We start from the raw sequence: 26,404 nt of genomic DNA on the forward strand, positions 1-26,404 counted from the left end.
GATATTTAGAATATTCAAGCCCCATAGAAAAAAAGCCCTGAATAATAAGAAGTCTGAAGTCATGCTAATGAGTATGCACTGAGGAACATTTAGCTTAATCATTTCCTCCCCTCAGTGTCTCTCAGAAGGACCCAGTAGCAGCATGTGATTTTCAGCCCCAATAGATCAGACCAAAGAATCTGACCTAGACTGGAAACCCAGTCTGTTTCTAAAGCTGGTTTGCTCTGATCCAAGAAATAAGTAGTACAAAGAATATTTTTATTTTATTTATTATTTATTTACTTACTTACTTATAGAAGGAGAGAGAGAGAGAACAAGCAAGCAAGCAGGGAGGGGGTGAGGGAGATAGAGAGAGAGAGAATCCTAAGCAGGCTCCACACCCAGCACTGAGGGAGGGTGCAATCTCACTACCCTGAGATTATGACCTGAGCCAAAATCAAGAGTTAGATGCTTAACCATCTGAGCTGGGGAGGTGCCTCCAAAGAATACTTTCAGAAGCAGGTAGGGAACAGGTTATATTTCATATAGAAATATGACATGAAATAGAAATAGACATGATCCTTGCATCCCATGCAATGGGACTTTAAGTCAATATCCACAACATTGTACCATATAAGGAAATAACTTCTCAAATCAACGAACCATGTCACTGAGGCCTAGTATCTGGGTATCCAGCCTGGAAGCTTCTATTGTGGTAAAACCTCTGTAATGCATTGTTTTTGCTTTATCTGCACCTGTTTTTTTCAAGACTCAGTTTTTTCCATATTTGTCCATTTTGGGTTTACCATTAGAAGGCCAATCAGGTTAGGATGCCATGAATGCCAGTTTCAAGAGCAGCCCAAAAGAAATTCTCCAGATGGTTCATCTGCAGTGCAAACAATCTTCAATTTGGTCCTTATGACCCCATGTTCTCACTGAACCTTGGAATATCTATGGCAGATTGAAATGCTGAATAATAGAGCCTATGGGAAGATTTGAGTAGAGAATCAAAGTGCTGATCCATAGGGTTTTGGGGGATAGGGAAGTTGCTCTTTGTCAAGTTACCTCTTCTTTTGAGAAACAACTTTTACTTGCTACTGGGCCCTAGTAGACCATGGGAATGCCTGGCCATGGGAAACCACATCACTATGAACCTAGAGCTGTCCATCAAAACCTGCTTTGAGGAACAAAGCATAAAGTAGTATATGTGAGACTAGGCCTGAGCAGATCCTGAACACTCAAACAACTGTCATAAACTATTGATTTATACTTCATGTATAATGTCTGTTCCTGTCATCCTGCCATTGAATCTTCAACCCATAATATGGTCTCCTATGACTATTAAACTGAGAAGTTACAGTCCTGAAAGACCATGGAAAAAGTGCTCTTCCTAAAAGGGAGAATTTTATACAGTACATTTCACCATAACTTTGCATGGGAGGAAGATCATTGGAAGCCAGGATATGCACTGATTTAAAGGCCACACATAATCTTTTACCTCAATATAAAAGACAATGTTTGGAGGATTAGGACACAGAGCTTTAAGGAATAAATAGGAGTAAATTTATGTGTGTTCCATAGGATTTCTCATGACAAAGGAGGTTCTCAGTTTCCATGTGGACAAGAATAATACTTCAGAAGTCAATCAGCCTAATTTTCCAAGCATACCAGTGGTCATGGTGATGATGATGACTATCTATGGGTTCAATGTATTGGATTTCATTTAGCCAATACTAGTTCAGTTACAACCATTACTGACTATACATCGTGCCACTCGCAGAACCAACCTTAAATCTCCAGTAGAATACAGTACTAAGACCGTGTTCTCTAAATTCCATTTCCCATCAAAAGGTATCGTGCTTCTTGGAGCAATAATTCCAATTATAAGGCAAGAAAGGTAAAAGATGTGACTGCTGGAGAACCTGGGTGGTTCAGTTGGTTAAGCATCTGCCTTTGGCTCAGGTCATGATCCCAGGGTCCTGGGATGGAGTCCCGCATTGGGCTCCCTGCTCAGCAGGGAACCTGCTTCTCCCTCTGTCTGCTGTTCCCCCTGTTTGTGCACTCTCTCTGACAAAGAAATAAATAAAATCTTAAAAAAAAAAAAAAGAGAGATGGGACATAATGTTGTATCACACCAGAAAGTAAGGCAGCTAGTGAAGAGACTAGGGTAATGTGGGAAAACAACAACAAAAAACAACAAACAAAACAAAAAACTAAGTAGCTAATTTGAATAGGCTCTTTGGTAGCCAGAGTAGTAACCCCTTAAAGATGCCCATGTTCTATTCTCCGGAACCTATGAATATGTAATTCATATTCATATTCATATCTAGAACCTGCCTTACATATTAAAAGGAACCTGCAGATGCATTTATATTAAGGATCTTCAAGTGGGGATAATCTTTGTGATGCCAGACAAGAGTCTGAATAGGAGCAAGAAGAAAGGTTCAGGGTCAGGAAAAAGAGATGTGAGGATGGAAGCAGAATCACAGTCAAAGAAAGGTATAAAGGTCCTGTGCTGACCTTCAGGGTGGAAGAAAGGGGCATGAGACAAGGAGTAGAAGCTCCCTTAGAAACTGGGACAAGCAAGAAATCAGATTCTTCCCTAGACCTCCAGAAAGAGATACAGCCTGTGGACATATGGATTTTGACCTAGGGAAACCCATTTCAGACTTCTGAGCTTCAGAACTGAAGATAATAATTTGTATTATTGTAAGCCATGAAACTTGTGATTTGTTACAGCACCAAAAGGAAATTCAAATAGACTCCCACTCAGTAAATACAAGACAATTTGAACATCAATAAAGATAACTACTGCAACAAATAAAAATACAGCAAATATGTTTACATTGAAGAGCTCATCATTTTTTTTAAACATCTCTTTTGTTGTATTAAAAAAAAGTGGTAAAGAAAGGGGAAAAAAATAACATATTTATCCTGCCTTTCCTCTACTAACTATACCTCAGGAAGATAAAATGGTGGTGAGGAGGAAGTTTCTACTTATAAATGCATTTTAAATAATAAAGGGAAAGGGACAGTAGGATATTCCTACCCTGCAACCCCTAATAAACTTTTGGATCTAGGTTATTGGTTTTCTACCAGGGGTGATTTTGCCTTCCCCAGGGGACAGTTCTTAATATCTGGAGACTTCTCTGATTGTCAAAACTGGAAGGAGGTAGGGATGGGACACATCTTCCATTTAGTGGGTAGAGGTCAGGAATGTTGAAAAACACCCTACAATGTGCAGAGAAACCCCTGCAATAAACAACTACCCAGATTTAAATGTCATTAGACACTGGCTGCTATTGAGAAACTAGGCAATGCAATAACCATAATAAACCCTAGAGAAGAGAAACTGAACACTGTGTCCCTCTTGATGGACGTACATGCCACCATCCGAAAAATCTTGTCAGAAAAGAAAATTCATTTAAGTCTAATCAAGGCTTCAGATCTAAATGAGAGACAGGGTCAATGGAACATGCAAAACTACACTCCAGGGATGTCATAAAAAAAAATCCAAGCTGCATGGGAATCCAACCGGGAAAAACAACCTGTTTTATTCAACAAGTAATTCCAAGGGGAAAAAAGGAAATTGAAGGTGAACCTATACATTAATCAGGTCTTCAGGGACATAGTAGACAAGGGCAATGTATGGATTTCATTCGGATTCCTATTTAAACAAACTGCAATTTTTATATATATTAGGGTTTTTTTTTCCTTACAAGATACTTCAGTGATATTTTTATGGTTATTAAATAATGAACAAGATTTTAATTCTTAAATTTTTAAATATTTTTTAAAAATATTTTTTAAAAGATTTTTTTTTAACTTTTAAAAAAGAGTTACATTTAATGGATTTATTATTTAGAACATCATCTTATTTTGCCCCTGAATAACCATACTTTCCTCTTTTATACTGAGAATATCATTCACAAACAGCTTCTAATGAGGAAAGTTGGATGTCTCAAGGTATTCACGTATACTAATTAATGACAATTTAAATTTCTGAGAAAAAACAGTCCTGGAAAAACAGTCTATAAAATGGAAAAGATAAAAATGAAATTTGACACATGGACTATAACATTACACTTGTCTGTTTCTATACATCTGAAGCCCACTCTCAACATTTCTGCCTCCTAAGAAAAGCAGATCTGGAAAAACCTTCAGGTAAACCCAAACAAGCTAAGCTGCTGGGTAAGAGCCAAGAGATCTTTGAATGGGAGGTGGAGAAAACTCACTCTGGGACCACACACCAGTCACAGAAATGAGGTATATATAGCACCTGCCCATATTCTCCTCCATGAAGCGTCCTGCATATATTTGATGAATTTCCTTCTTTTATGTCTTTCTCCTACACTGCACAGAGGACGTGTTCATAGTAGTCAATTTTTCAGTTGACTCCACAATTCGTAGAATATTTAGACAGGAGATTGATATTTTAGAAGACAAATGAGATCCACATGGGAATTCCAAACTGAGAGCGGTTGAAGTATTCCTCTGAAATATCTTTTTAAATCACAGGATCTGACTTTTCTCTTTTCTCTATTACCACTATCTTAATTCAGATTCCACTAATGTCTCAAACAGTGATTGTGGAGTAGTCCCCTAGCTAGTCTCCTCCATTACAATCTTTTCTTCCTCTGACTTGTTTGCCAAAATGGTATCTTAGGAATGTAAATTTTCATACGATCTCACTGATATGTGGAATTTGAGAAGCAAGGTAGAGGATCATAGGGGAAGAGAGGAAAAAATGAAACAAGACAAAACCAGAGAGGGACACAAACCATAAGGGACAATCTCAGGAAACAAACTGAGGTTGCTGGAGTGAAGGGCATGGGAAGGATGATGGACATTAGGGAGTGTATGTGTTGTGGGGAGCGCTGTGTATTATGTAAGACTGATGAATCACAGACCTGTATCCCTGAAACAAATAATACATTATATGTAAATAAATAAATAAATAAATAAATAAATAAATATCTTTACTGGCTTGAATTTGGCATTCAAAGCACTTTAAGACCAGACACCTGTCTATCACCTGCCTTATCTTCACTAGTTCCTCATCCTTTCTGCCCTGTAAGCCCAGGTTTGGATATTTTTGGAATTTTTGTGCTTTCTTTCAGCTCAGCACACTTTACAAGGTGTTCCTTTGCTTGGGTCGCTTGTTATCTGGATCACTCATTCTCACTTTCACGGCCTCCAGCAAGATATTTTCTGATCCTTTACTGGAAGACTTCTGCAATCATCCCCAGAGCTTTACTCTCTGTGACTGTTCTCACCCTGCATTTTAATTGCTTCACTGTCATCCTTGCTATGCCGTTATATTGTCAGCACTGATTGATATTGACTGTTGTGTCTCAACAATTCACTGTCACTGATACACAGTAGATATTCCACTGATATCTGAATACCTAATGAAAATTTTAGCCCAGTACCACTGACATCTACCAAGACATATGCCAATTTTGAAAAATTTATGATTGATCACCTTTAGGTAAATTTAAAATGTCAAATGAGCTTTGGATTATATGAAACTTCAACTCATCTTGAACACTGTAATTGTGTGATAACATGTTCACAAGTGGAAGAACTATGAATCCCCTGACTTACACAAGACACAGGAAGAAAGGACTTTGAGATTTTTTCCAGGGAGTGAGAAGATGAGCTACTATCATTCATTCTCCTCTTTCCCCTTCCTTGCCTATTGTACAATACTTCTTCCCCCTTTTGTTCCTTACTCAGGTGTTTCTCAGAGATGAGGTCCAGCCTCATGTATTCCACCTCACTACTTTACAAAGGTCAGCTAGGGCCCTGTTCTGTGTGGGAAGAGGAAGGGATGAAGGTGTTCAGACAGAGACTAGAGGGAAACACTGCACAGCTGACCAAACTAATCTGATTCCCAAAATACATATTGAAATTGTCTTATCTTTCAGTGGCTTTGGCTCAGAACACTGTCCTTTCTCAGATTAACTGTATCTCTTATATTTTATATGTTAATTTATATTTTATGTGCTTATTGTTTCTGAAGTCTCAGAAACAAGGTTATGGATTTTTCAGAAATTGGACAGTTTTAATATTTAAGTGGTACCTCTTACATATGCAGTAAAATTCCTCTCAAATTGCTTGTATGCTGTCAAGTAGTGCCCCAAATGTGGCTTTTCCTTGGTCAGTAGTAGCCTTGTCCAAACAGCTTTACTTATATTCCTATCACTATAAAGCAAGACCCTCAGTTAATGCTCCTTTCCTGAGGTACGTCCCACACTCAGATAAGACGATATGTGCACAGTTAGTGGTCCAGCACAAACATATCTTAACAGTGTCCATAGCATTTCTCTCAGAACAGTGACTCACACAGCTACTGGATGTGGCTTCATACGTCACATGTTATTTTAAGTGAGTCTAAAATATGAAAATGTTTTAGTTCCCAATGGAAACACAATTACCTTGTACAAAATTTGGATGAATAAGAATGAGTGGTCCAAAATAGGTCCACAAATAGGTCCATGATGATTACAAACAATGTGACAAATCAAAACAGTATGTTTTTTCTTCTCATTATCCTCAGGCCATATGAATGGAGACAGAGAAAGAGAAAGTGTGGGAGTTGAGTGTGCTCAACTCCACTGAACATGCTGCTCTGACATAAAAATATACCCACACACCACACCCCAACCCAACCTCCAGCCTCCTATCCAGCATCACTAGCACATGGGTCACCATCTCCTTCCTGGTTGCCATGGCAATGCAGATGATGACTGCCATAGGTGAATCAAGTGGGAGAAAACACAGGCAAAGTTACTCTAAGCAATGCTCAGGATTCATCAAGTTGCCAGTTTTGAAGTTATTCCAGTTAATTGACATAGTAATTTCTGCCAGGCCCCTTTCACCTCCTTATTTCTTACACTATAAATCATGGGGTTCAGCATGGGTGTCAACACAGCATAGAAGAGAGAGATCAACTTTTCCTGAAGAACAGAGGGGCTGGATCGGGGCTGAATATAAGTGAAAATGGCCATGCCATAGCACAGAACAACCACTGTGAGGTGAGAGGCACAGGTATGGAAGGCTTTCTTTCTTCCCTCTGTGGATCGGATCTTTAAGATGGTGGAGATGATCTGGATGTAGGACAGGAGAACCAGGCAGAAAGGTGTCATCAGCAGAACAATGCTAGAAACCATGATTGCAATCTCATTGGAGGAGGTGTCCACACAAGCCAGTCTGACCACAGCTAGGAGTTCACAGGATATGTGATCAATATACTTGTTTGTGCACATGGGCAGCTGAAAGGTGATGACAGTCTGTAGGAGAGAGTTGACAGAACCACTGACCCAGGATGTGATGGCCAACCTAATACAGAGGCCTCCATGCATGATGACTGAGTATCGCAGGGGGTCACACACAGCCACATAGCGATCATAGGCCATCACTGCCAGTAGAACAAATTCAATCCCACCCAAGCCCAGGGAGAAAAATAACTGGGCTGCACAGCTCATAAATGGGATTGCTTTATGCACTACAAGGAAATGTGCCAGCATCTGAGGAACGATGCTTGTGGCATAGGAGACATCAATGAGGGAGAGGTTGGTGAGAAAGAAGTACATGGGAGTGTGGAGTCGGCTGTCCAGTCTGATGAGAAGAACGGTGAAGAAGTTCCCCAGCACTGTCACCAGGTATGTGATGAAGAAGAAGATGAAGAGGAAGATCTGTGTGTCCCAGTCACTGGACAGGCCAAGTAGAATAAACTCTCTCACCCAAGTCTGGTTACCCGTTCCCATTAAAAAATCTGAAGATTAATAATCTACAGACAAAGTCAGAAACAATTGAAATGGCTGAATCAAAGAATTATAAAAATAACTTTCTATGAATACAATCGGCCAGCCTTAACCAGATGTTTCAGACAATTTACTGGCCAAGATGACAGCATAACAAATAGCATGGAGGACAAGGGGAGATGGAGAGGAGAAGGGAGTTGAGGGAAATTGGAAGGGGAGGTGAACCATGAGAGACTATGGACTCTGAAAAACAATCTGAGGGTTTTGAAGGGGCAGGGGGTGGGAGGTTGAGGGATCCAGGTGGTGGGTATTGGAGAGGGCACGGATTGCATGGAGCACTGGGTGTGGTGCAAAAATAATGAATACTGTTATGCTGAAAAAATAAAAAATTTAAAAAAAAGACAGGCTTTGTCCCAACATGTATTACATTTATTGTGCATCAGAGCCAAGCCAGCACTTTCATCAGAACATGAGGTGGTCTCAGGATAACCCATTTAAAGGCTGGGGATAATGCAATGCAATTTTAGGAGCTCATATCTTTACCATCTTACCCCAGAGAGAGAGCTTGGTAGGTGACAGTAGTAGGTAAAATGACAATGAAAAAAACTTTGGTTGGAATGTTACAAAAACTACCTTAATTGTGTCAACTAGCCTCATCATGATAAAATGGATAAATCTATTACAAGAGACAGGAATTCACTCTTTGGGAAGTAGCAGGGCCTTGTGGAAAGTTAATCAGAGAAGCTGGGTTTGAAAACTGATTTTATTTAGCAGCTTTGTTATTGTGGTTCAGTGACAAACTTTCATATATGAAACAGGACAATATTATACAACTCACAAATACTTTCAAGCTGAAATGTAGGTAACTTTGGAGAAAGTATTTTATAGATTGTACTGGTAATAATAGTACTCTATATTAGTCTGAGTAATTAGTAGTAACATGACCTCTGCCTTGTAGTAGAAAGAATAGCAAGGGATTTTTCCAAGTATAAACTCCACAAACTCAGATATAAATGAAATTGGAGGCATTCTATAATAGAACTGAGGACTTCAGGATGACTGGTCACCTTGAGGGACTGGGGACCATTTGTCTTTTTTATAACCCTGATCTATTCAGCCTTCAGTAGGATCAAAAAGAAAAGGGAATTATGTTCTTTTTATTTTTCTTCTTAACTTGATATTCTTAAGAATATATCCTTTGCTTATGGGCTCAAAATAAAGGAAAAGACAGTCAGTGTGGGTGTTTGGCTTTCTATTTACAAAAGAGGAAGGGAAGCAATTGTTTAAGGCACCTTCATCATTGACAAAAGCTGAGTACAATATATGTATGAATGTATGTAGATGTATGCTGGAATGGTTTCTTTTATGTTTGCTTTCACCCTAGAAAAGCTTCTTAAGTAGAACTGTATGTTACAATATCAATGCTGAACACTAAACAGAAACTGTTAAAATTCTAAAAAATTTTTAAAGTAAGGAAAAGGCAGTAAGAGGGCTTGAGGGCAGAAACAGAGCTGCTTGCCTGTCCTAGACTCCAAAGGGGTCTTCCTAGGGTCTGTGAGCAGAAAGGTAAGACTATCTATGCCTCTACTCTCTTATCTGATAAAGGTTGAATCAAAACAAGCAGTTCCCCCAAATGCCCATCTCTTTCAAGTTTCAGTCACATACATTTTCATAAACTCTGCTTAACTGATATCCCCTTTCAACTGTTCCTCCTCTTTGGCTCTGTCATACACCTTCCACCACCACCCTAAATTGGCTGTTCTTCAGTCATGGTCAGACCAAATGCCTCAAAGATGACATTCAAATTTAATTCTAAAATCTCAAGAAAAAAAAAAATCTGTTAGCTGTTACTGAATTTTAACAAATCTGCAATAGAAAGTAGACGTTTCCTTTTCCACTCATCTGGCAAACATCAAACATCCATGAGGTGCCATTACTGCTAGATGCTGAGATTTGAAAGTCAGTATTACACTTTCCTATACTTAGGGTTCATGTAGATGAAAAAGACACAGAACAGATTGTCATCTTATCACTATCACCCTGTTGCATGTGCAAGCTGCCTGGAGAACAAGCCAGACCATGATTCATTCTGGTCTTCATGCCCACCCCGCATATCTCTCTACTACAGCCCTTGTCTCATCACAAATGAACAATAGTACCACATTTCACTGTAGGTGCGAGCTTCAGAACTTAACAGTCTGTGTCCTGAATCTATTCTTTTCTGTTTCCTGGGACTTGAAGCAAGTCACCCAACCACCCCTGTCTCACAGTTCTTCAGTGGTACAATGTGGATAATATTGGCCAACTAAAAGGGTAATTGCTGAAATTAAGGAGTTGAAGATCTAACCTTCCTATACTAATGACTGAATCAGGGCAGGTATCCATTATTTGGTGATGGTAATTGACCTAAACCTTTGATTTCATACTCTCTATCTCTTTCATTATCTTTTTCATCTATCTCTTTCAATAAGAATCTTATTCTTTCACTTATTTCCTCTTTTTGCCATCCTTGAGTTTCTCTTGTCTCTCATTGATCACTTTTCCCTCACTGAAAAATACACACACACACACACACAGACACACACACACAAAACCTTTCAATATGGGGAGAGGAATCTTTGCTATTTATTATCCTAATTATTTCCTCTTTCACATCAAGAATTCTCAAATGATTGGTGTCTACCTGCTGGAATTATTTCCTCATAGGATTCATCCTTTGAGTCATAAAAACATAGTTGTCACTTCACTACATCATGGATATTATACTTTTAAAGATCACTGGTGACTTTCTCATATCAAATATACAGGTTTTCATTTGATGTTCCACTGTTTAACTTTTAACATCGTCAAATATTTCTCCTTCAAACTCATGACTCTATCCTGTGCTTCTGTCCTCACTTGCCTCTGATCTGTTTTCCTTATCTGCATTCTTGGGGGATTTCTCCAAACCCTCCCACTCCACCGTTGTGAAATTCTGGTCAGTTCTGTGCTCACCAACTATATTCTTCTATGGTTTTTTCCCTTGAGGGGCTTGTAATTTCTAACAGCAATAATTGTGATCAACTGTGTACAGCTCACCCTCAAGTCTACATTTCTCTCCTGGACTCCCCTGTGAAGGCCCAGTTTCCAAAGACCACTGCCTTACTTCAAAATCATTAATATCCAAGTATACCTTTTGTTCACACTCATAGAGTCCTTTTTGGGACTCACAGTAGGTAAAGAAAATAGATAGACCTTTGGAAAGGCAAATGCAGGAGGAAACATGTGTTCATCAGATGCTTTTAGCATGCCCTGCAGTTAATATGATCACCTTATTACTTTAGGAGTGGCTCCATTTAAATTTAGCTGGGTTCCATTCCTGGCCTAGGGTGGAAAATGGACTCAGTGCCAGATGAAGACTTCAGACCTCACCACTCCTATCAGAAAGCCAGGATCTGTAGCTCTCCCTGAACATGCATATTTCACTAAGGTCAAAAAACAGAGGAGAAATGTAGGAATATTTATCCTACTGGTCTGCATAATAAGATAAGAGAGACCTTTTAGTATAGGGTTAAGCCGGCAGCTGATGTTCAAAACCAGTGTTGAACAATAACCACACTTAAGAGCCACATCTCTTTCGCCCTTCCTCCTGCACAGTGTTTTGTTCTCTCTTCCGAGAATTTGTTCTAACTGTAGCTACTTTACTTTTCCTTGCCAGATCCACAGTATTCCTTTAATAAACAACGAAATACTATTTTACATATTTTCTCAAAAATCCCAAACCTTTCTCTGTATGTGTTGAGCTATCATGGTCTACTCACAAATGAATAATCCATGCTGTCTATTTACAACATAGTATTGAAGAATGACATATTCCTTCGTTAATCTCCTTGGATGCAAGCACCTTGCAGGAAGGACTTCAGGCCTGGGTTTTACAAGGTAGGGTGGATGTAGGATAATTACTAGAGCCATAACAAATAGAGCATACTATGTGACTTAGTATGAAAGATGCCACAGAAATAATCAATGAAAAATTTTCTCTGGAAGATACTGATGCTAATGCCTGAAATGTGTTATTTTTATGTGGAACATCTCTTTTTGAGGACATATTTAAATATGAAAGATATTAAATGGGAGTTTTACAATACAAAGCAAATAATCTTTTTGTGAACTAGTATGTAAATGACTCCGATGTTGCAGAAAAAGTCCGAGGTGAAGAATAGACAGCAAGATCAGATTTTCCCAGTTAAAATATTATCTTTCTAGACCTTAGCTAAAACTAGTTCCTGGTGCCTCCTCCCATTATCCAGTAATTATTAGTTACACAAATATCAGGACTAAAATGTTCTCTTCATGACAAAGAAATGAAGACATAAAGTAGGTGAACAAATTTCTCACACACCTTTTATATGACACAATACACCTAATTTAAAAGTTAAATTTTAGCCAACCATTAAGATCTTTTTTAAAAATAAATCTATTCGTTGATTCTATGGAAACGGTTATTTTTTCTGTTATAAACTTGATGTAAATTATAACAAGTTAAATGTTATTTTTCTAACCTATTCCACCTCCTTAAATTCAACCACAATTATTTTTCTTATTGTTTCAATCTCCTACCGCCTGATGACATCTTTTATTGAGAGTACATGTCATCTGAACAAGATGAACAGTGAATAATTCAGACAACAATGCTTGCTGATGTTAAAACCCAGGACTGCCCTTTATCTCCATGGGGCAGATAAAATTTGGCTTTAGCTTACTCCTGCCTCCCTTTATCTTGTTCTAGTTTCTAACCCTTCATTTACAAGCCCAATATTTTCATGCCGTCTCTGTAACTCTCTATACCAAGGTCTACCTTGTACTAAAATGGTCCATGCTCTAATAAAATTGCCCATTAGAAATAGGGCAAATTCTCAGGCAGTAATTTTTGGTAAAATTTGTAAACACATGGTATTTGGGAGTCATGGAAATGATGCATCTCCAACTCACCTGTCATAATTTACTTAAACTCTGACCAGTAGACCTCTCAGATGGGAGCCTCTTCCATGTTGAGCTCACTAAGCTCTGCAGAATGCCTGAGAGGAAGGGTTTTTCCTCAAGAAACAATATGACTTTTCAATGTAGTAAAGCGCCCATTTAGCTTTTTACCACACCCTCCCCAGATTCTTGCTCTAATAGAACTGATAAGCCCTTGAAAAACTAAGAGCAACTGCTCATCAAGTAAAACAAGAAACCTGACCCACAGACAGAATCTAACAAGCACTAACAGAATTTTCACTATGTTGTGCCACAGAGACAGGATCATTCCTTGTGGTTCGCTGGAGAGGTCTGTAGTTGCTGCTGCTCATGTTTTACAATCATTTTTAATTGCATTTAGTTTCCATTGTTACTCTTTGGACAAACACTCCAAAATACTTGATTAAATTTTGTAAGGATGGAACTATTTAGAACGATTTAGAGTTTCACAAATGGGTGAAGGGTTTCACTTTCTCTATTCTCAGCATTCATTGCCAAATTCACTCTCTTACTATCATGTGTAAACATTTTAAACTAACAACTTTTTTCCCACTTCTTTTGGCTGGCTGCTTCAAGAAGTTACCTTGTCCCTCTCCTCGTACATTAGGAAGAGACAAATATTGATTTGATCAGACTTAGGATGTATGTATACTACAGGATAACTCAGTGCCTCACTTTCCAGGATTATATTTCAGAACCATATCTCTTCCCATAATTCATGTAATTCAAAGAGGGCATGGATGGACAAAACACTGGATCAGCCTCAAAAATCCATTCTAAAACAGTGAAGCTTATGGTAAGCCCACTACCCATATTCCCCTTTGCCCCCAATGATTACATCAATAATGTCCTATAGCTAAGAGAGGGAAAGCTTCTTCTCCTCTGAAAGTCTATGCACACTTTTTGCAATCCTCCATTGAATCTTAATCTTATTGGCTTCCTGTTTGGAATCCTCTACAACTTCACTGCAGCGGACAGAGACAAAGCACAGGAAGGTAAGTCCCACAACCTACAGACATGTTTTGTCTAATGCTGGTCAAAATAAACCAGACCATATATTTACATACTTGAATTGCCAATAGAAATAACACTTTATTTTAGAGAAAGATTCATCAGACCTACGGCTAAACACTTGGATGCTGTATACATATAATGCATTCATCATGGGCAGAACTGTTTGCAACAGCCTAATGTTTGGAACAGAGAACCCAAGGATCACTTGGGAGGGTGATCTCAAACAGGTTTTATATTTTCAGAAGTAACCATTTTGCTACTTCCCATTTAGATATGGTGCCTGTCATTTCACGTAATCAGCAATTACTGAAGCTCAGTTTCTCCAATATATGCAATACTCAAATCACCATGAATGATGTTTTATTACGGTTTCATTTGGTAAATGCACAGCTTCTTTGTGTGTCTTGTCCCTAGTGGGGAGACTATGGCAGTATAATTCCCTCAATCTACCATGTCCCCACAGTGCAATCCCTACAGCCTAATCTAGAGGAACTAACCCCAAAAATGAGAGTCAGGAGACCTCAATTCTAGTCCCAGTTCACATTCTGAGTGTTGCAGGATTTGAACAATCCACATACTCATCTTATATTTCCATTTTCCAACACTAAAAGGAAAATCAAAATACTTTGTACACAAACTCCTTGGGAAATTTGAGAAAAGAGAATGCATAGTTATTAACAATTTATCTTTTTTGGAAATTTAATAGTCTCCTACTATATGTTCATGAATACAATACCTAACTATCATCTTACAGATCTGGTTTGTCCCTTAGGTCTTCCCCAAATATGATGCAGAAATCCTCCCTACTATCTTCAGTTTCCAAATAGTAACCATCCTCTTCTGCATCTTCGCCATTTCACTCTTTTTCTCTCTGTTAGTACATAAGTTCAGCATTGAGAACCCTTAGAACAATACCTGAGCCCCCAGCTTCAAGAAAGAATCACCTTACAACACTCGCCATATTATTTAGGGTGAGAAAATTGCAGCATTTGTGGGTTGTATCCTGAGCCAAAGTCCCTAACAAGTCAGATCAGTTCTATCTCTGCCCCTCTAGACACATCTGTGTACACCCACCCTCTGTTGGTACCTCCATTCGAGCTCTCAAACATTGATTAGTGCCTGACAAACAGATGTGTCTACCTGAGTCCCAGTTCATGTTGGCTTCCAAAGAATGTTCCCTCCAACAAAGTCCTGCACCAGAGAGATAAGAGTCCCAGACTTCTCAGGCTCTTGGCTAAGAACTCATCTGAAACTAGTTTAGATTGTGAGGGAAATAGCTGCAAGAAAGTTCACAGGTGCCCCACAACTGTCTCCAACATAAACCTAGTGAGGTGCAGCAGTGTGTGAATTAGCAATGTGAGGCTGACAGTCTCCCTTCGGAAGCTTTATGCTTAGAATGTCCATCACTGTCACCACTTCTAGTTCTCAAGGACAGGGTCTCCATGCTGCCCTTCTTCTCCTTGTGAAGTCTGTTGTTCTCCACTCTTAAAAAAAGAAAACAACAATCCTCTGAAGCTAAGGATCATTCTAAAAAGCCAAAGATGCCAGCTTACTGAGGTTTTAGAATATTCTCCTATAGCCTAAACCTGATATTTCGTTCTCTTGCCCCTTTTTTACTGAGCAGTGACTAGATCTGCAACCAAACCCGGTTAAAAACAAAAAACAAAAACAAAAAAACCCAAGTATCTCCTTCAGCTTCTGGATACCCTTGTCTATCCTTAACAAGGATCATTGTGCCTCACTCCCCTGAGATGGGCAGAGACCCTACTAGACCTACTGAGAGTTTTACAAGGATTGATGAACTGTGTGGAGAGTCTATCTCTCATAGAACTAATCAAGTTCCAAAAATAATAGCACTGTATAAAAAGATTTAAGACTCAAGATCTAGGGGTGCTTGGGTGGCTCAGTAGGTTAAGTCTCTGCCTTTGGCTCAGGTCATGGTCTCAGGATCCTGGGATCAAGCCCCACATCTGACTCTCTACTCAGCAGGAAGCCTGCTTCCCCTTCTCTCTGTTGCCTGCCTCTCTGCCTACTTGTGATCTCTCTCTGTCAAATAAAGAAATAAAATCTTTTTTAAAAAGATTATTAAAGAAAAAGACTAAAGAGTTATAAAAATAGAGTTTTGTGGTCTCCAGGGGAAAAAAGGGAAAAGTAAAGGAGATACAAAATCATTAATTGTCAATTTTCTATACTTCTTCGATTTTTAATATTTATGAAAGGTTGAATGTAATTTTAACAGACTGCAGTCACATTACATCTCTGATACATTCTTCAGGCAATGCTTATGTAAGTGAATTATTTGTCCATTCATCTCCAAATCCAATACCCAGTCATGCTAGTACTTATCATTTACTTATCTACACACTTACCCACTGTCTATAACCATCTCCATACTCACTCAGTCACCTGCTTATGTGTTCCTCCACCAACATATGTATCCCCTCATCATGCACTTGTCACATCATCTATTTCCCTAATGTCTAGTAATTATCACCCACATCTTTTATTCTCACCAGTGTGAATATCATCCTGTTTGTCCTCTCATTCATTCTGCCATGTCACTATAATGTCCACTACTATAGCACCCAGTGACGCTGACAAAGTTTCTGTGATATTCTAAGCAATAGAGAGAGAAAGTAGAGACGTTTCTTATTCCTCACCTGAATTTCTGAACTCCCATAGATTGACAGAGTTGGTTGGATACTTTCTCTGAGGAAAAATTCCATGGCTGAAAGTGTTGTAGAGACAGTGTCTGGATGCTCACATCACTGCTGTTCTCCGCTCATCTGCAGACAACAAAGGAAAACTCCCAAATGCTATGCTTGGTAAAGATCCCATAGCTCTCAGTTGCTTCTGCTCCTGCTCCAGACCTAGGGCACCTTCCTTTTTCTACCTCCTTCACTCAGCAAGTTATATCACTCTTACTCAAAACGTCTGTGCCATAGAAATTTCCTTTCCCTTGTTAATGCTGCTGACTGCTGTTGTTTTAGTATTTGTACCAGAGTGTCAAATAATTCACTGCATTTCAAAGTGTGATAGCCTTCTCTCTGCCCAAACTCACTGAATCAGACCCTACACAGGAAGGTCAGCAAACTGTGCCTTAATGAGCCTTTCAGGTGTTTCTGATAGAATGAATTTGAGAATTCTTGGAGCAATTCATTCTGTAAACCACGGTTACATTAATCTTTCATTATAACACTTTATTCTACCATTATTCACTTCACAAATGTGTCATCTACAGTCTCCAATGACTTGAATGCCACATTTCAACTAACTGAGACAGAAGAGGTTCAAAGTCAACCACAATCTCAGTTTTCGCTGCTTCTCTTCCCTATGAACCCCCACCCATTTTCTAATTCCTGCTGTTCCCCAAACAGGAATTGCTCTCTTCTGCCCAGGTAGGTCATCTCATCAGTGACTGCCTGGGAATCGACATAGTTCTTTTGAGAAGTTATTGTGACAAATGCAATAACATATATAATCAATGCGAAGGCTTGGTTTGTAAGGTAACTATGAATATAGTGATTTATTTTCTGTGAACACTACACATATAATTTGGGTAAGCTCCTGTTAGAGAAACAGTTTATTTTCCTTAAATTCCTTGGTTTAAAAATCATTATTTCCCATTTTATATTATTACTTACCTGTAAATTATCACATCTCTAACTTATATTTTTTCTTTTAAAAAATACCTTTAAAAGTAAGTGACAATGTAGTGCCCTGGTATGGGATGTTTCTAGGGGCAAAGCGAAGAGGGGGACAGGGAAGCGGTACTTTCTGCTCAACTGTGCTATGAATCTAAAACTGCTCTAAAGAACACAGTCTCCTTTAAAGGAAAAGATATAAAGTATTTGAGCATGTTCCAGCTTTCATTTAGGCTGTAAAAACCTGGAAAGAACAATGCTTCCCTCCTAAAACAAGTTAGTTTAAACCACAGAATCATAGCTATTCTCAGAATCATCAGAGAGCTGAGATTACAGGCAACCCAAAAGCATGAAATCTCAGGGAAGATCGGCACATCCATGGAGAGAGAGGATGTGCCCTCTTACTCACCCGGCCAGAGCCTGGTGGTAAACAAGAACAGCAAACGGGTCCATGAGAATGGCCTTAACAAATGGCTAAAGTTTGAGGGTGGGTTACTAGAAGCATAGAATGGCTGAGAGCCACAGCAAATAGAGGAGCGCCCACCAGTCCTCAAGATTTTCTCCACAGACTTGGGGCAGCACCGCAAGGATGTTCAGGGAAAAGTGGAGAGCAGAGAAAGCCTCCTTCATGGTGCAGGTTTGTTGAAGGCACCACAGCTGTGCAGCAGCAGAAGGCACGCTCTGGGCACAGGCTCTGCCTGCATCCTGAACAAAAGCCTGAGACACTGGGGGAAGGGCAGCAAACTGCTTCCCTCAGAGACAGGTGGAGACTCATTACCAAGGGAGGAGAACAGAAAACTAAACAAAACACTCTTTCTCGAGGGTCCTTGGGACAGGAAACCACTCTGTTCAGTGAGCCATCTCCTCAGGCTGCAGAGGTGGAAAGAACACTAAGGAGACCCCAACCCTGAGACACAGGGGCAAAGGATGTGCCTGAGACTGAGAAAGAGCCAGCACAAAGGCACAAAGCCCCACCTTCCACCCCAGGCCCGCAGGATTGAGGAACAAGTCACAGCTGTGGACCAGGGGGCAGGAGCAGCCTGTGCACAGATGCTCTCTCTACATGCAGCGTCACAGCTTAGAACCTACAACTCAGGGTGGTTCAGCGACACTGGGAAAAGCCCTCCAAGCTCTGGACACCCCACATTAAGCACAAGTCCTGATACAGAAACTTAATTTGTTGGTAGAGGGGGGTGATCACAGCAAAACAAAACTCAAGCCCCACTCAACCCCTGAGTGCATTGCCTCCCACACTCTCCTCACCAAGCAAGACCACAGCATGGACAGAAGAGATGTGCCCATTTCAAGGCATAATGCTACGTATCTTAGTTTATTATTCTACGCTCAAAATACTCAGTTGCCCGTCCAAACGAGAGGTCAGAGGAAAAGGCAAAAAAAATGTCAGTGTCGTTGAACAAAGGAATTAACAGAACCAGAATCAGATGTACTTGGTTATAGGAACAATCACACAGGGGTTTTAAATAACTTTCACAAATAAGTTTAAGGATCTAGGAGAAGAGATGGACAGGGTCATAAGTGCATGAGAATTTCCATAAAGATTGATGCTGCACAGAGGAATTAAGTAAACAGGCTGGATATGAAGAACACAGAAACAGAAATGAAGTTTGCTTTGACTTGGTTGAGCTGAGAAACAATCAGTGAGCATGGAAGCAGAGGAGCAGGACCAGAGAGGTCACCTGGGCTGCTGACCTTGTGGCCAAGGGAAGGCAAAGGGATCCTGGGAAGAAAAGTGAGAAAGAGTCCAAACATGTCCACCAGATGCAGAAATGAGTGTACAGCATCTTCACACTTTCCTTCTTTGTGTGTCATGGGTACATTTGTATTTTTGACTGATTTTCTGCTTCTTTCATTTCTTTTCCTACTATTGTATATAAAGGGCTGTGTCCATGGTGGTCAATTTTACAGTTTATTCCACAATTTACAGAACATTCAGACAAAATCTGACATTTTAAGAATTATATATATATATATATATATATATAAGAATTGCAATTTGAGAGATGAAGTGTTCCTCTGTAATCTCCTTTTCTTTAAACTGAAGTATAATTGACATACAATATCAGTTAGTTCCAGGTGTATTGCATAATGATTCAAAAATTTTATATACTATGAAATTATCCCCACAATAAATGCAGTTACCATCTGTCACCATACAAATTTATTACAATACTACTGATACTATTCACCTGCTATAAATTACATCTTCATGACTTATATTAGAGCTGGAAATTTGTACCTGTTAATCCCCTTCACCTATTTTACCTACCCACAACGTCTCCCCACTCTGGTAACCAACAGTTTGCTCCCTGTGTGAGTCTGTTGCTGTTTTGTTTTGTTTGTTAATTTGTTATGTTTTTTAGATTCCAAACAGAAGTGAAACCATGTGGTATTTGTCTTTCTTTGACTTATTTCACTTAGCATAATGCTCTCTAGTTCCGTCCTTGTCACAAATGGCAAGATTTCATTCTTTTTTTTTTTTTAATGGCTAAGTAATGCATATATGTACCACGTCTCCTTAATACAGTCATCTGTCCATGAACATGTAGGTAGCATCCAGATCTTGGCTATTGTAAAGAGTGTTGCAATGAACATGGGGGTATATATGTATCTCTTCAAATTGATATTTTTGTTTTCTTAGGATAAATACCCAGAAGTGGAATTGCTGGGTCATATGCTATTTCTATTTTTAACTTTTTGAAGAATCTCCATACTGTTTTAGAGTGGCTGCACTAACTTAACATGCCTACCAACAGTGCATAAGGGTTCCTTTTTTACAACATCCTCGTCAACATCTATTGTTCTTTTTTTTTTTTTTAATTTCAGCCAATCTGACCAGTGTGAGGTGATATCTCATTGTGGTTTTGATTTGCATGTCCCTAATAATGAGTGACGTGGAGCATCTTTTCATGTGCCTGTTTGGCATCTTTTTGTCCCCTTTGAAAAAATGCATATTCAAGCTCTCTGCCCAATTTTTATATGGGTTGTTTGTGGGATTTTTAATATTAAGTTGTATAAGTTCTTTATATATTTTTAACATTAAACCCTTATCAGATACATGATTGTAAATATTTTCCCCTATTAAATAGGCTGCCTTTTGTTGATGGTTTCTTTGACTATTTTTAAAATTTTTGCCTTCGTTGTGCTCGCCTAAGGAAACTAGTCCACAAAATATTGCCAAGACCAATATGAAAGACCATAAAGCATTTTTAAAAAATTTTGTAGTTGTAGTTGTAGTTTCATGGTTTCAGGTATTACCTTCAAATCTTCAAATCTTTCCATTTTGAATTTAATTGCATATGGTATGAGACAGTGATCCAGTTTCACTTTTTTGCATGTGGCTGTCCAGGTTTCCTAACATCAATTATGGAAGAGGCTGTCTATTCTTCAGTGTGCATTCTTGCCTCCTTTTTCATTTAATTGGCCACATATTTAGGAGTTTATGTCCGTGCTCTCTATTCCATTCCATTGATCTATGTACTTGTTTTCATGCTAGGCCATATCTTTTTGATTACTATAGCTTTGTAGTATACTTTGAAATCAGTTATATCTTCAGCTTTGTTCTTCTTTCTCAAGATGACTTTGGCTATTCAGGGCTTTTTGTAGTTCCATATAAATTTTAGGAATCTTTGTTCTAGTTCTCTGAAACATGCCATTAGTATTTGAATGAGGATTGCACTAAAGCTGTATGTTGCTTTGGGTAGTAAGGACATTTAACAATATAAGGACATTCATCTCCTTGGTTAAATTTATTTGAAGCAATTTTATTCTTTTTGATGCAATTGTTAAGTAGAACTGTTTTCTTAATTTCTAATAGCTCATTATTATTATATAGAAATGCAACTGATTTCCACATGCCAATTTGTATCCTGTGACGTAGTGATTCATTTATTAGTTCTAATAGTTTTTGACGGTGTCTTTAGAATTTTCTATATATAGTATCATGTCATATGCAAATAGTGATAATTTTACCTCTTCCTTTCCAATTTGGATGTCCTTTTTCCCCTACCTAATTGCCATGCCTAAGACTTCTAATACTATGTTGAATAAACATGGCAAGACTGAGCATCCTTGTCTTATTTCCGATCTTAGAAGAAAAGCTTTCAACTTTTCACCATTGAGTATGATGTTAGCTATGGGTTAGTCATACATAGCTTTTATTATGCTGAGTTATATTCCTTCTACACCTTCTATATCCTTCTTATTATACTTTGTTGAGAGTTTTTAATCATCAATGAATGTTGAATTTTGTCAAATGCTTTTTTGCCTCTATTGCAATAATCATATGATTTTTATTCTTGATTTTGCTAATGTGATAAATCACATTGATTGACTTGGAGGTGTTGAACCATCCTTGCATACCTGGAGTAAATACCACTTGATTGTGGTATATTAACCTTTTAATGTATTGTTGAATTTGGGCCACCTAAGGTGTTTCTGTTGGTTCAGTGTCTGACTCTTGACATTTGTCTGACGCAGTGTCTGACTCAGGTCATGATCTCAGGGTTGTGACATCAAGCCCCAAATCATGCTCCACACTCAGCATGGAGCCTGCTTAAGATTCTCTCTCTCCCCATCCCTGTGGACCCCATCCACCCTCTCTCTCTCAAAAAAAAAAAATGTTTGTTGAATTCAGTTTGTTAACATTTTGTTGAACATTTTCCCAACCTATGTTCATCAGGGATATTGGCTTATTGTGTGTGTGGGGGTGGGGGGGTAGGTGGGTGGGTGTTGCCTTTGTATGCTTTTTGGCATTAGGCTAATGTTGGCCTCACAAAATGAGTTTGGAAGTGTTCCTTCCACTTCATTTTTTTGGGAATCATTGAATAGAATAGGTATTAATTCTTCTTTTTAAATGTTTGGTAGAACTCACCTGTGAAGCTGTCTGGTTCTGGACTTTGGGGATTTTTCAAATAACATGCATCTTAATTACTTGTAATTGGTCTATTCAGATTGTTTCTTTTTGATTCAGTCTTAAAAGGTTGTTTTCCTAGGAATTGTCCATTTCTCCTAGGTTTTCCAATTTGTTGGCATATAATTGTTCATAGTAGTCTTTTCTGATCCTTTGTATTTCCATGGTGTCAGTTGTAACTTGTCTTTCATTTTTATTTGAGTCCTCTTTTTTTGATGAGTCTGACAGGAGATTTGTCACTTTTGTTATCTTTTCAAATAATCAGATTTTAGTTTCATTGATATTTTCAATTGATTTTTTTGTCTCTGTTTTATTTTTCCTCTTTTGATCTACATTATTTCCTTCCTTATACTAACTTTGGGTTTTTTTTGTTATTCTTTTCATGGTTTCTTTAGGTATAAATTTAGATTATTTGGGGGTTTTCTTGTTTCTTAAGGTAGGTATGTATTGCTACAAACTTCCTCTTAGAACTGCTTTTGCAGCATTCCATTAATTTGGGAAGTTGTGTTTCCATTTTCATTTGTCTCAAGATATTTTTGTTTTTCTGTCTGGTTTCTTCCCTCACCCATTGGTTGTTTACTAGCATGCTGTTTAGTGTCTACCACAAAACAGTGGTAGTTAGTATTAATGTTTCTCCAGTTTTCTCATGACTGATTTCTGGTTTTACAACATTGTAGTTAGAAAAGATATTTGATATGATTTGAATCTTTTTAAATTTACTGAGACTTGTTTCATGACCTAATATGTGATCTATACCGGAGAATGTTCCATGTGTACTTGAGAAGAATGTAGATTCTGCTGCTTTGGGGGAGAATGTCCTGTATGTATGTATTAAGTTCATCTGGTCTAATATGTTGTTTAAAGTCAATGCATCCTTATTGATTTTCTGTCTGGATGATCTATCCATTGATGTAAATGGGTATTAAAGTCTCCTACTACTATTGTATAAATGTCGATTTCTCCCTTTATATCTATTAATATTTGTTTGACATATTTAAGTGCTCTTATGTTGGGAGCATAAATATTTACAAATGTTACATTTTCTTCTTGGATTGACACCTTTATTATTATTTAATGCCCTCCTTGTCTTTTGTTACAGTCTTTGTTTTAAAATCTATTTTAAAATTTATTGCATGGAGCACTGGGTGTTATACACAAACAATGAATCATGGAACCCACCATACTGTATGGTGACTAACATAACATAACAAAATAAATAAAATAAAATAAAATCTATTACTACTTCAGCTTTCTTTTCATTTCCATTTGCATGGACTCTCTTTTCTAGCCCTTCACCTTCATTCTGCATGTCTCTTTATTTTCCTTTTACAGATTTTATTTATTTATTTGACAGAGAGAGAAAGTGCCTAAGCTGGGGGAGCAGCAGGTGAGGGAGAGGAAGAAGCAGGCTTCCAGCTAGGCAGGGAGCTCAATGCAGGGCTCAATTGTGAGCCGAAGGCACGTGCATAAATGGCTGAGCCACCTCTATGCCACTGCATGTGTCTTAGATCTAAAGTGAGTCTCTTGTAGGCAGCATATGGATGGGTCTTGATTTTTTAATCCATTCAGCTATCCTATGTCCTTTGACTGGAACATTTAGGCCACTTACATATAAAATAATTATTGACATATGTATACATCACCATTTTCTTAATTATTTTCTGGTTTATATAGGGCTTCTCTGCTCCTTTTTATTCTTTCAGTCTCTTTCCTTGTGATTTGATGATTTTCTTCAGTGATATGTTTGGGTTCCTTTCTCTTTTATTTTTTCTGGATCTATTAGAGGTTTTTGGTTTGTTGCTACCATGAGCTATGTGTAAAGATATAATATATATACATATATTTTTTCAGTCTATTTTTAGCTGATAGTCAATTAAGTTTGAACACATTGTAAACCAACTTTGAAAGCTGTTAAATCATGTAATTTGACTTGATTTTTCTCTTTCCCTATTGCCACTATTTTAGTTCAGATTCCTTTAATGTCTCAGTAGTATCACTGCAACAGTCAGCCAGCTGGTCTTCTGGCCTCTAATCTCTTCCTCTGAATCATTTTCAATAGTGGTAATTCTAAGATTTAAGATTTTTTTTCTTTTTTTAAACTTTTCCTTTATTTCTTTATTTTATTATGTTGTGTTAGCCACCATACAGTACAAAGATGTAAGTTTCTATCACACAATACCCTTGCTTAAAAGTCTTTACTACCTCCATAATGCTGGTAGTAAAGATAAAAGATAATTTGGCATTTGGTGCCCTCAGTAATGTGACCCTTCTTTACCTGCCTGCTTCATCCTCACAAATTTTTCAATTTTCTCTGCCCTGTAAACCAGCTTCAGGACATTTTTTTTTTAAATTCTTGTGCACTCTTCTAGCTTTGCACCTTTCACCATTGTTACTTTACTTGAGTTGTTGTCATCTCAGTAACTCATTCTCACTTTCCTGATCTCCACCAGGACCTTTTCTCATTCTTTCATACAGGAAGACTTCTGCAATTACTCCAAAGTCTCATTACCTGAGAAACTTATCACACTGCACTTTAATTGCTTCGTCATCTATCATACCTGCTATGTGGTTATATTATGGTCAGGAATGATTCATATTCACTATTATGTCTCAAAAACCATTCAATGTTACAAACACATACTAGACTCCCCATTAATATTTCTTGAATTAATATCAAGAGAAATTTAGTTCACTAGCATTGACATCCTTTGACAATGCGCCAATATCACACATTTTAAAACTGGATTATTTTAGATTAAATTAAAATATCAAATGGACCCTCGATTAAATGAAACTTCAAACTTTCATCACTGAGATTGTGTGATAATGTGTTCAGAAAAGGGAGAACTACAAATCTACTGGCTTATCTGAAACACCAGAAAAAAGAACTTTGAGATTTTTTTCGAGTGAGTGAGAAGATTAGCTACTATCCATTCTTTCTCCTCTTTCCCCTTCCTTAACCCTTGTACAATATTTCTTCCCCCTTTTGTTCCTTACTATTTTCTCATAAATGAGGTCCAGTCTCACATATTCCACCTCACTACTTTACAAAGGTCAGCTAGGACCCTGTTGTGTGTGGGAGGAGGAAGGGGATAAGGTGTTCAGATAGAGACTAGAGGGAAACACTGCACAGCCGACCAAACTATCCTGATTCCCAAAATATATATTGAAATTGTTTTATCTCTCAGTGGCTTTCGCTTGGAACCCTGTCCTTTCTCAGATTAACTGTACCTCTTATATTTTATATGTTAATTCATATTTTATGTGCTTATTGTTCCTAAAGTCTCAGAAGAAAAGGTTATAGATTTTTCAGAAATTAGACAGTTTTAATATTTAAATGGTACCTCTTACATATGCAGTAAAATTCCTCTTGAATTGCTTGTATACTGTCAAGTAGTGCCCCAAATGTTACTTTTCCATGGCCAGTAGCTGTCTTGTACAAACAGCTTTACTTATATTCCTATCACTATAAAACAAGACCTTCAGTTGATGCTCTTCTCCTGAGGTACCTCCAGAACTCAGACAAGGATGCTATGTTCACAATTAGTGGTCCAGCACAAAGATATCTTAACAGCCTCTATGACATCTCTTTCCTCAAAACAAGGACTCACACAATTACTGGATGTGGATATATAGGCTGTGCAGTATTTTGAGTCTAAAATGTGAAAATGCTTTTTCCCACAGTAGAAACACGGTAACTTCATACAAAATTTGGATGAGTAAGAACCAGTGGTCCAAAGTAAGATCCATGAATAGGTCCACAATTACAAACAATGTAACAAATAAAAACAGCAAACTGTACTCTCAGGCCATAGGAATGGAGATTGAGTAAAGGTGGGAAGTTCTATTACAGCTGTGCTCAACTTCACTGAATATGCTGCTGTGACATAGAAATACACCCACACCCCACACCCCAACCCAATCTCCAGCCTCCTACACAGCATCACCAGTACATGTACCGTCATCTCCTTCCTGGTTGCCAAGGCAATGCAGATGATGACTGCCATATCTGAGTCAAATGGAAGAAAACACAGGCAAAGCTCCTTTCTCTAAGTGATGCTCAGGATTCA

The 26,404-nt window shown here is 38.2% G+C and overlaps 1 protein-coding gene across 1 annotated transcript; it reads right to left on the reverse strand.

Annotated features, from left to right (window-relative positions):
- Positions 1–6,797: 6,797 nt before the first annotated feature.
- On the reverse strand, positions 6,798–7,751 carry LOC116872084 (olfactory receptor-like protein OLF3). The gene has a single exon (XM_032865143.1). The coding sequence runs from the start codon at positions 7,749–7,751 to the stop codon at positions 6,798–6,800; it is 954 nt and encodes a 317-aa protein (XP_032721034.1).
- Between the last annotated feature and the right edge of the window lie 18,653 nt (positions 7,752–26,404).

This window comes from Lontra canadensis, unplaced genomic scaffold (assembly GCF_010015895.1).
Source record: "Lontra canadensis isolate GAN:19392208 unplaced genomic scaffold, GSC_riverotter_1.0 scaffold2, whole genome shotgun sequence".
Taxonomy (NCBI): domain Eukaryota; kingdom Metazoa; phylum Chordata; class Mammalia; order Carnivora; family Mustelidae; genus Lontra; species Lontra canadensis.